The 11906-nt window shown below is 35.3% G+C and overlaps 1 protein-coding gene across 1 annotated transcript; it reads right to left on the reverse strand.

Annotated features, from left to right (window-relative positions):
- Nucleotides 1-507: 507 nt before the first annotated feature.
- LOC121992254 (EKC/KEOPS complex subunit bud32-like) lies at nt 508-11426 on the reverse strand. The gene is made up of 9 exons (XM_042546493.1): nt 11049-11426; nt 10815-10976; nt 10528-10590; nt 3577-3665; nt 3390-3503; nt 2868-3146; nt 2589-2702; nt 894-966; nt 508-814 (listed from the first exon to the last, which is right to left on the reverse strand). The coding sequence occupies exons 4-9, from the start codon at nt 3643-3645 to the stop codon at nt 777-779; spliced, it is 687 nt and encodes a 228-aa protein (XP_042402427.1). The 5' UTR covers nt 3646-3665; nt 10528-10590; nt 10815-10976; nt 11049-11426; the 3' UTR covers nt 508-776.
- Between the last annotated feature and the right edge of the window lie 480 nt (nt 11427-11906).

Here is an 11906-nt window from a genome sequence, read left to right on the forward strand (position 1 = left end):
AGCTCGATCCAAGGATGAACCATTATATCTATTTGATTGATAGGAATAGATCCCACCTATTAAATAGTAAGATCTATCCTCATCAACCAATCAACTTATGTGATCTATTCTCTGGATCGTAAATTGCGATCCAAAGGATCCTAGCTGAACAAACCTAAAACTAATAAAAAAATCAAATAAGACCATTTTTCATATGCATTTCTACTATACATGAACAATGCCATATTAAGATGTATTTTGTAAAACCAAGCTCCATGATTCATCAAGGTACTTCTATAAGTACACCTTAAATTACTCACATGATAGAAATACTTAAAAAAAACACTACCCTTATAACAGAAAAAAAAATAAATATGTATTTCTCCTAAAAGATCAGATAGTTTCCAGTGGCACATTTAGGTTTATACTTGCCAGAAAAAAGAGTTCAACATCTACCAGCAAAATGTAATTTCACCTACAAACTTGGAGCTGGTGATCATAATCTATAAATGAGTTTACATACGAACATTTAGTCCCAACAAAATCAACCGCCAATCTTGGATATGCAGTGAAATTTTATAAATTTTTTCACTGGTGTTTTACAATATTACTACGAATGACAAACCATACAACAATACTTGCAAGAACACCAACACTATATTGAGATTGCATGGCACCAAACATGATGAATTGTCTATTTAGGCTTATTTTTGTTAAGTGAAAACAGTTCCATATCTAACAGCAATGTGTAACCTGACCTAGTAACTTGGTGCCAGTGGACACGGAACTCACAAGAATCATCCTACCATGGTACGTTTTCGACCTCGCTGTCTCACTGCAGAAAGTGGTTTGAGATAACAAGTAATTATGAGGATATGAACACGTACATTGGAAGAATTATAGCAAGAGTTCACCTTGAGCTAGTTTGTTCATCGTGGATGACCACTGCTTAGAAGACTTTCTATAGGCTGACAGTATTTTTTCCATCTGTACAGGCAAAACAACTAACATGTACATCATCTGAGGAGTAAGGTATCTGGCACAAAGTAAAAAAAGTAATAAAAGGAAAATTGAACCTACCAAAGTTTCAATCTCTGATAAGAATGAAACAGTTTTAGTATTGTATCTATATTGTATCTTACTATTCCAGTACAATTCCAATACTTATTTAATTAAATTATTAATAACATAATTAATCTTAATTCATATAAATTATGTCTTTTATTTAATTTGTTTATTAAAATTAATTAGTTATTTAACAATTAATTGATACATTTGATCACCTCCATAATTAAATTTTAATCTTTTTTATGTTTACTCATGTAAAATATATAGTTCTTTTACTTTATAATCTATTCACATTAATGAGCAATGAGAAAATGACCTTTCATGATTTTTAATAAATTAGGATAAGTTTGCTTTTGAATTATATAACATTGAGGTAATTTCAAGTTTAAAGGTGCAAAAGGCTTTCATTGTTAATAATATAATTTTATTTGAAATGATTATATAATTCTATGAGCTAATGTAATTGTATTTAAAATTTATTCATGAGTATTTGATATTTTGAATTCAATTATATTTTTATGGGATAATGTAATTGTATTTTATTTGATAAAATTCAATTTGAATCTGACTAAATCAAAATTCAAATTCATGATTTTTTAAATAAAATTAAATTTGGAATTTTTTATAATTTTAAATTGAACATTATAGAGTTTTTTTTTAATAATCTGATCTATTATTTAATGGGCACATAATCATTTTTTTTATGAACCATGAAAAAATTGATTGCTAGTGCAATCATGTCCTTGTCTATTGCGACTTTTGGAAGTAAGTTAAACTTTGACTTGTGATTTTATATGGATTTTGAGAACTCATAAGTCATAACTCGACGAGGTTAAGTGATGATGAATGATGATTCGGTGTGGCCAAGGTGACATATTCAGCGACTTAAAGTCCATAGAGATTAAAGAAGGTTGTACAACGCAATAGAGGGACCTTAGGATCATAATTACTAAGGTGGTGTTGGAAAATCTTTAAAGCATGATTTAGCATAGCCGAGTTGGAGGATTAGTGGCTTAACGTATGAAGAGATTGGGAGAAGATTACACAAAGCGATCAAGAGACCATAGGACATAAGTATCAAGGTGCAATGAGGACCACAGCCAGAGAAGATAAACTACGTAGCTAGAGCATGAAGGATGATATGTGGAGGAGCCGAGGGCTCAGGAGCATACAAGGGATGAGAAGCCACCGCCTTGAGACGAAGTTAAGCTATTAGGACTCACTAAAAGGCACTCTAGTCACATGATCATTTGCAAGAAGAGTAATCATCCATTAATACAAGGATTGGATGGAAAATGAATTACAATTTTGATATGCCTCCAAATAGAGATGCCGAAAGAAGTTTGTTATGTTGGAAAGCAAAGAAAAGTTGGAGACGGATTTGTTTTGATATGCATATCAAGAAAAGAAAAGTTGGAATAGAGAAGCACGAAAAAGTCGTCAGGGATAAGATAATATCGAAAAACTATCACATGTGAGTCAACATCCTTATATATTTAAAAAACAGATTAACTTCTATGAACATAAAACAATCAACTAACCACATTTCCACATGAAGAATGCATTGATAACAAAGCTCTCTCTAACACATATAGATCGACTGCTTTATCTTCAGGAATAGTTGATGTGAAACTCAGACCGAAGTCTATAAGAACCTGTGCAGAGAAAAAGTATCAACAGGAATGATCATAGATCGTATTGAAGTGCAAAATTTACAAAATTGCATATACATCAATAATTATCATATTGATGGATGTAAAATACTTCCTACATTAGCAACTTCAAACAAGTAAATGCAACATGAATTGTTCAAGGCTTACCAAATGATTAGTCTCTCCCCTAATAATCATATTTGAAGTGGTCAAATCACCATGGATAAGACCCCCATCGTGCATTTTTCCCATTGCAGTTCCTATCTGTATAGCAATATCATTTAGTTGTTCTTCAACAATACCATTTAATCCAAAATCTAATAGGATCTCCTTCACAGAGAGCCCATCCACGTATTCAAATGTCAGAGTATGCAGAATTGGATCGACAGCATATAATACTGGAGTGGGGACACCAAGACGCCTGGCTTTTGTCATGCAGCGAACTTCCTAAACAAAAATACAGTTAACTGAGCTTTTTGTCACATGACTCACATCTCATAGTGCAAAGTGCTGAAATTGGATAAATCTAAGTAGATTAGTAGATCAGTCATGATCAATATTAAAAAAATTTTAAAAATACTTAAGTCAGTAATTTTTGATAGCTTAGATCTTGGAAACTACACTAAATAGCTACCTCTGTTAATTGAAGACATTCAAGATAATAAAGGATGTGTGTGTAAGTAAACAAACCATGTTCAAGCGCTTCACTGTCAACTTTGAATCAAGTAAGGGATGCCTATATTTCTTGGAGAAACGCTCTTTCACAATCGACAAACGACCCACAAAAGTTGACTTGAACACCCTCTGAAAAGGGCTAATAAGCATCAGATATTATATAAACACAAAAATCCAATGTAGAAAGTGCACTAGTACTTACAGCTTCTGCCCCCTGTTTAACCAGGAAACCAAAGGCTTCATTTTCAACTCCCTGAATGGCCATATCCATATTACAGAAGACTGGAAGACCTGATGATAACAGAGAATAAGATATAAGTGACCTTATTGTTGTTTGGTTCAAAAAAATTGATTCACATGCCATTCAACATAAGTTGTAATTTCAGTACCAATCCAAAGAACATAAATTGTGATGAAATGTTTCAAATTTAGAATGAGCATTCATCATTAGAGGGGGGGGGAGGGAATCCATCAAATGTTTCACTCCTCATACTTCTTGATGTAGCCAAATGGATGAATAAGAAGGCAAACATCACTGATAAGAATAAAATCACACTAAGGGAATAAAAGTATTAATCCAAAAGCCATTTGATATATGGAATTATATGCTTTCAAACTGACACTTTGTTAATCCAATAACACTTGTGTTATTCCTCAAAAAATAATAAATAATGACTTAATAAAACTAATTGATTTTTCTAAAAATCAAAACAACTATTCTAAAAAGTCCTTAACTATTTCTAGAAATATAGCAAGATCAAATTTTGATGACTTAGACAACTTTTAATCTTTTCAACGATATTTTAAATAGGTTTAAAATCATAGGTGTGTTAAGTCAAGTCCTACAGTATATAAGTGCTGCACCATAAATGTACAATAACTATTATTTATTTAGAAAAATAATTTAATGTTTTCCTAGACATAGGATAATGTGATTATGAATTTGTGCACACGTTATTCCATAATTTAAAAGGTGTTTGAAGAATAACTTAAATTTCTAGAATAGTTTGTTCTAGAGCTCATATAGTGTGGTTAATATATCTTACTACTAAAATTTAGATCTTACTAATATCTAGTAATATTTATAGTGCTTTTGCTTATCATGTCTATTTAAATATCAATAATGGTAATTTTAAAAAAAAACAATGCAACAATATAATGCAGGAAAAAATATTGTGAGATGGAACTATTAGAACCTTCAACGTATGTTAAAAATCATCTAGATGTCTAAAGAGGTGTTGGCTAAGGTAAACCCAACTTGAGTAGAACTCAAAGGTAAACCTCTATGGATAGAGGCTTATCGAGGAGGTCTCGAAAGGAGGAGCATGATCAACGTGAACATATGAGATGAGTAATTGAGTGAAATGCATTTTGGCTTTTGGATAGAAGTTATTTAGGACAAAGTTGATGAATTTGCTTGTGGTCAAGCGAGATCATTTTTTATTGCAGTCGACTAATTAGCAGATTTGACACTGCAGTCAATTGTTGACTTGTTTGAGAACGAATTCTTCTCGGTTCTGGCTTGAGCCAATAGACCTAAGTTGACAAATATCTAAGTTTGAATTTGAAATTGACCAAGAATGATCATATAACTTTATCTATGCACATAAGCTCAACTAAAACAATTTAGAATCGATTAAAACTGTTAACGGTAAAAAAAGTTGAAAGTTTATCTATGATAATCAACTGATGACATAGTCGTCTTAAGATTCAGTCAACGTTAAAGGTTACCTGAGGAGTAGGAAAAACAATTATCTGATAATCGATTTGATTGGCTAATTGAGTAATAGTCGCGGTGAATAGAGTTCCAAAATTGGTGAATCAATCAACTGGTTGGCATTTTCAATCTTAGTCATCTGCTTTGTTTTATAAATATCGAGAGAAGACACTTTGAACCTCAAAGTCTTGATCATGTCTATTGCTCCGTTTTGTGCACTTATTTATTGTTATTCTATGATCTAAAGTGTTTCACTCTAAATCAATGAAGGTTCTTTGATCAAATTATTTTTATTATAGTTTACCTTATACTATATTGTTTATTTGTAAAATTAAAACAATATTTGTCAGAGCTTTCTCCGCCTCTTAAAAGGAGAAAGTATATTTCATTAGTGGATTCAAGGAGCGACTCACCAAACAAGTTATAGGTCATAGAATAGAAGCCTAGGAATTTCTAAACCAGATAAAAATATGTGTTAACATTATTTATTGTTAATTTTTCCGTTGCATTACTTCTAATAGTTGAACTACTATCATATTGCTACTAAGCCCTTGCATTTGCAAGAGCAACAAGAGAATTTGAAATTACATATTATGTTTATTCATCCCCTTTCTAGATGCACAACAATATCACCATCACCTGCATCCTGCGCAACGGTCACTTCCCAATCGATCGATCGATCGATTGGGACTACCTGAATCGATCGCCCGATCGACTCAGCGTCATTCTGTGTTCTCGCGTCTGCACGAGAACTCCTGCTGCCCAATCGATCGACCGATCGATCGGCAGCTACCAATCGATCGACCGATCGATTGGGAAAACCTTTGTGCTCGCGATTTCACATCCCGATCGATCAACCGATCGATTGGGCCTTCCCACAATCGCATCACATTCCAATCGATCGACTGATCGATTGGACGCTGGTTCAATCGATTGCCCGATTGATTGACCAGCTTGGACTTGACTCAAACTCAAGTCCAAAGTCCCAAACCCAACTCCCGGTCAACCGTGACCTGTTGGGTCTTCATACCTAGCTAGGGGTGGCAATTCGGTTCGGGTTCGGGTTGATAGGTTCGGGTTGGCAGGTTGGCGGGTTGGCAAATGACAACCTGAACCCGACCTGATTATTAATTCGGGTCAAAATATTCAACCTGAACCTGATCTGTTTATTTGCACTTGACCCGAACCCGACCCGTTTGACCCGTTTAACCCGTTTGACCCGTTTAACCCATTTGACCCATTTGACCCGTTTAACCTGTTTGACCCATTTGACCCGAATCTGACCTGAATTCATTAAATAAATTTTGTATATTAAATTAAAAATTAAAAATAATATTTATCTACACAAATTGAAAATTCATATCATAAATGATAAGTCATAGGCCCATAGCAACATTGCAATCAATAGCATAGCATATCTCTATGTTTAGGGTTTTTAATTTTTTTAAATTTGTAATTTTAGTTTAAATTTATAATTATTTATAAACGGGTTCGCGGGTTGTAATTGGGGCATTTCAGGTTGACCCGAACCCGACCTGTTTATTAAATGGGTCAAATGGGTTGACCCGATTTCGACCCGAACCCGAAACTACCCAACCCTAACCTGATTTTTTCGTGTTCGGTTCGGGTCGTGTTTTCGTGTCGGGTCAAAAATTGCCACCCCTATACCTAGCATTTGGCCATACCCGAACAACCTCGAACTAGCCTTCTAGCCTCCTCCATCAGCCTTGCGTCCCTCGGACATCTTCCATCCTTCACATCTTACCTTTAGGAGCTTCCTTCGGATTCATCCTAGTTGTCAGATTATACCACCACACTCGACTAACCTCGAACTAGCCTTCTGGCCTACTCCATCAATCTTGCGTCCTTCGGATATCTCCCCATCCTTCACATCTTACCTTCAAGAGTTTCCTTCGGCCTCATCCTAGTTATCGAGTTCTCCTTGCCAAGTCACACTAGGACTTACCTTGCCAAAACCACATGTTTGGACTTACAACCTTTGCCAAGATTACATTTAGACTTACCTTGCCAAGACCACATGCTTGGACTTACCTTGCCAAGACCACATGCTTGGACTTTCCAAATGTCTGGCTCCTAACCAGGACATTCTCCCTTGCCAAAATCACACTTGGACTTTCCAATTGCCTAGTTTCTCACCAGGACTTCCCAATTGCCTGGCTCCTCACCAGGACTTTCTCCCTTGCCAAGATCACACTTGGACTTTCCAAATGTCTGGCTCCTCGCAAGGACTTTCTCCTTTGCCTAACCTCCAGTTAGGACTTCCACCACTGCCTAACCTCCAATTAGGACTTCCAGACGCCTAACCTCCAGTTAGGACTTACAGACGCCTAACCTCCAGTTAGGACTTACAGACGCCTAATCTCCAGTTAGGACTTACCCAGTCAAGTCTCCTGTCATCCCTGACCTACTTGACTTGTATTCTCATCAACCTGGTCAACCCTTTGACCATCACCGCAACTTGACGATTGCCCTAGCAATCTCCATATATTGTCAAATATCAAAACTCAAATCCCGACTCAAGCTTGACTCAACTCAAGCTTAGTCAAACTGGTCAAACTTAACCAAGGGAAATTGCTCCAACACTAAGGATTCCCAAGAGCAAGACCAAGTTGTAGACCAACTCAATGGCCAATTGATCTGGTTCCATCTTGAACAACATCGATGGTATGGAACTCCTGTCATGGGAAGAAGACCCATACATAACTTCCCAAAGGAACCACTAACTGAAAGCAAGTCCAATGTTTTTTTTTAAATCCTTCCCAATTGGAAGCGAGGGAAGTACTTCTCTAGTTAACAGACCTTGCCCTGAAAGTTGAAGGCAAGGAAAGCCTAAGATAGGAAGTGAGTTCCTTTTCTAAGGTATATTCAATCTCTGGGAGGAAATTTCCCCTTCCTAAACCTGACCACTTTCATGATTTCCTCTTATAAGTTGATCATCACTTAGTTGAGAACGTATTTTCAGGAGATTAGAGCTTTTGATAGGGAAAAGGTCCCAATTAAATTTTAGACAAAGGATGGGCAATTTTATACATGAGCAAAATGATTTATTTCTGTAGAGTAGATCATTTTAGACAATTAAATTTGAAAGGTGGCTTAAGATAGATACTTGTTTAAAAGATAGTCCTTGACCTTTACTAGCATGCTTGTTGTACCAGACTTGAAGTTTAATGTCACAGAAGGAAATGATGCATCAACCCTATGGAATAGAGATTATAACGTTAAAATACTAAATAAAGCTCTATAGTTCCTATCAATTAAATAGATCAAAAAATAAAGAAAACATATTCACGTGGTATAAAATTGCTGGCAGTAATGAAATAATCATTCCTTTATAATTGATTAATCAATAGAGAAGCAAATATTTACAAACAGAAGATGTATGAAGTGGAAATAAAACATCCGTGTCTTATATTACTAGAGGTGTCAACTAGATTAGCCCACAAGCAACCCAATCCAGATGAAAACGGGCTTGGTTGAGCTTGGTACTAAAAGTGAACCTACTATGCATGGGGTAGTGGGCCCAAGCCAATTGAATTAGTATTATATATAAAATATTTTAATAATAATATAATAATAATAATACTATAAAAGTGAAGACTCCAACAACAACCACCAAGTCTTATCCTATTAGGTAGGATCGACTTGGTGAAACCTCCACATGGATTAATTGAACCATTTCTTATAAAGAGTGTTACGAGGATACATCCAAGACATTAACATGGTGCATATTGTTTGCAGATGATATTATTTTGGTTGATGAAATACTTGAATTAAATGCTAAGCTAAATTTAGTGGGAAATAATGGAAGTGAAAAGTTTTAGGCTTAGCAGAGTAAAAACTAAATATATGAAATTTAAGTTTAGTAATATTAGACGTAACAAAATAATGGTTAAAATAGGAGAAGATATGTTGTCTCTAACTAAGGGCTTTAAGTATTTAGGATTGTTTTTGCAAAAGGATAAAAGAGTTGATAGAGATGTTTTACATAGGATATGGTTGAAATGGAGTTTGTGAGGTGTTCTTTGTAATTGTAAGTTACCTTTAAACCTTAAAGGGAAGTTTTATAAAATGGTGGATAAACCTACTACGTTATATGAATGTTAGGTTATGAATCGATTACACGAGTAAAAGATGAAAGTTGTAGAGATGAGGATATTAAGATGGATGTGCGGACAGAAAGAATGAGGGTTGCGTATATTGAGGGAAAATTCCGAAAGACGCATTTGATATTGCATAAATATGTATTTAGACGACTAATAACAGCTCAAGTTAAATGAGAAAAGGCCTTGACAAATATACAATTTATTTAAGAGAAATCAAATAAGACTTGATTAGTAACAATAAAATAGGATAAAATTCATTTAAATTATATGAGGATATAGTGGAGATTAAACCCAATGACGTAGAATGATTCATACCCGATCCCACTTAGTGAGATAAAAGTCTGATTGTTGTTGGTTGTTATTGTTATTGTATATAGTAATAATTAATTTACTAATATTTATTTTGAGTTTATTTTTAGTAATTTTAAAAATAATTATTGATGTGGATCTAAATTGGCACGACCATATTAGCTCAAGCTTGGCACGATCAAAATGATTAGAATAGCTTGGCATGATTTGAGCTGTCCATGCTTGGCATGGATTGAGTTGTATGTGGTTGGCACTGTCCAAGCTGCCAATGCTTGGCACGGTCCGAGCTGCCTGTGCCTAACACAATCCGAGCTACACATGCTTGGCACATTTAGAGCTGTCTATGCTTGAGTCCATTGTATTTTGACTTGAGTCTACTAAATGATCGAATAGTTAATTGAAATTGCCTAAGTTGACTGTTAGCTGACTTATATCTAACTTTGAGTTTAAAATTGATTAGTGGCACTTGGATGACTTTTTTTTGTGCAAAAGAAGCTCGTGGTAGAGGATGAGTCAATTAAAAGTATTTCAAGTCAACTAAATTTTTGACAATGGTGAAAATATTAAAGATTTTCCCAAATGAGTCGACTGATGGTACTGATAGTCAACTAATGTCACAGTTGTTGGGCGATTGGCCCCAAATCTATGCGAATGAGTTGATTAATGGCATAAATAGTTGACTAAGTCCCTTCATTTACAAGAGCAACACAAGTAATTTGAAGGTTGCATCTATCTATCTTCTTTTAAACTCATGACGATTGTCAGAGTTGTTTAGCTTTGAGTGGACTAACAACTGACATAGTAGAATTAAAATTTTATTTTACGCATGGCAACAATCAAAATGATATAAGCATGAATGTATAACAGATAAAAATATAGGCATACTACAAGGACCAAATAGTGACATACCAAAGTAAATGCAAACATAATCATTGCTACTAGCTATATACTATTATGCATATCTAAAATGACTATATCAAAGAGATAAGTCAGAAGTACCCGCCTCAAAAAGAAGATCGTGTCAACCGTCTTCAATAGATCCAAAAGTTTACATACAACTCGAATCCTACAAATACAGGACACGAGGCACAACTAAGGATCATAATCCTGGTATAAACTATCAATCAAGCTAAATTGATCCAAACTCTTCCTTCACATGTTTCACTTTAATCCAAGGACATAAACTAACAATATAGAATTAAGGCACTCTAACCATTCCACAACAAACACTCCATATATGAAATTAAACCTAATTTACTGATCAATAATCTCTTAAACTAGAGATCTTACCCTCAATTGATCCATCAGAACAGTGCTCCTTGGAGGTTCTGGCCGAAAGCTTCTCAGGGGACCAAGAGGGCTTAAGAATAGAAGGGTACCTGGTAGTTGACAGAGCCGTGCAGACAGCTCACAGTGGCAGTGGCCGCCGATGACACGATCTGTGTCGATGAACTGCACAAGGGTGGCATTAGAAAACTAGGGGTGTCAGAGCAGCAAGGGAAAATCGAGAGGAAGAAAAGGGACCTCGGCTGGCAACGTGCAATGGAGAAGAAGCAAGGGTCGGCGGTCTAGGGCACAGGTGAGGTGGAGACTCGGATGCTCGATTCCCGGCGATCTCCAATGCCCGCGACCAGGAGAGGAGAGGGAGGATTCGGTGACCGGAAACTTAGGGCTCAAGTGGTTTTTCGTCCGCCGGCGTCGGTGGATCGAGGAAGAAGATGAGAGCGCCGCGAGCCCGACAAAGAGGAGGGGAAGAGGAGATGTGGGCGAGACTTGGTGGAGGCGGCGCGAGACAAAGAGGAGGGGAAGAGGAGATGTGGGCGAGACTTGGTGGAGGCGGCGAGTTCACAGAAAGGGAAGAGGGAATCGGCGTTGATGGGAGAAGGAAAAGGTTAGGGCACGGGTAAAAGGAAATAAAAGGAAAATAAAATAATTAACAATCTTAGATTTGATTTAATTAAATTTTAAGTATTTTTCTAAATGAATTCTACTTTTCTATGTCTATTAATTTATCTTCATAAAAATTATCTCATATGAACTTTGAAAATATTCAGAAAATTTCTAAAAAATTTTAAAAATTCTGTTAAAATTATTTGTTAAATAAACTTTATTATTTTATTATTATTTGTTACGATATTTTACGAGAATGATTCTATTTTGATATCATATTGGTATTCCAATTTATGATGCCGGTGGACAATTGGATGAAAAGGAAGGAGATGAAAAAGAAGTATAATAAGTGAATATTTTTATATATTTCTAGCTCAGATATGGAATGTAATTTTTATTATTATATTACATAATAAAAGATATAAAAAATACATTGTGTGAATGTTAGTATTGCACGATACTCATTGACACTTGTGCCGAGTAGTTTCAAGT

Source organism: Zingiber officinale, chromosome 6B (assembly GCF_018446385.1).
Source record: "Zingiber officinale cultivar Zhangliang chromosome 6B, Zo_v1.1, whole genome shotgun sequence".
In the NCBI taxonomy this organism is placed as follows: domain Eukaryota; kingdom Viridiplantae; phylum Streptophyta; class Magnoliopsida; order Zingiberales; family Zingiberaceae; genus Zingiber; species Zingiber officinale.

What these genes read in the sequence shown, in the direction of transcription:
- LOC121992254 (XM_042546493.1), bottom strand. Translation starts at nt 3,645, where the DNA reads ATGGATATGGCCATTCAGGGAGTTGAAAATGAAGCCTTTGGTTTCCTG. An exon ending in CAGTGAAGCGCTTGAACATG is followed by an intron (nt 3,147 to 3,389) that starts GTTTGTTTACTT and finishes ATTTTTGTTTAG; the next exon opens with GAAGTTCGCTGCATGACAAA. An exon ending in ATTCTTCATGTGGAAATGTG is followed by an intron (nt 967 to 2,588) that starts GTTAGTTGATTG and finishes TTGCCTGTACAG; the next exon opens with ATGGAAAAAATACTGTCAGC.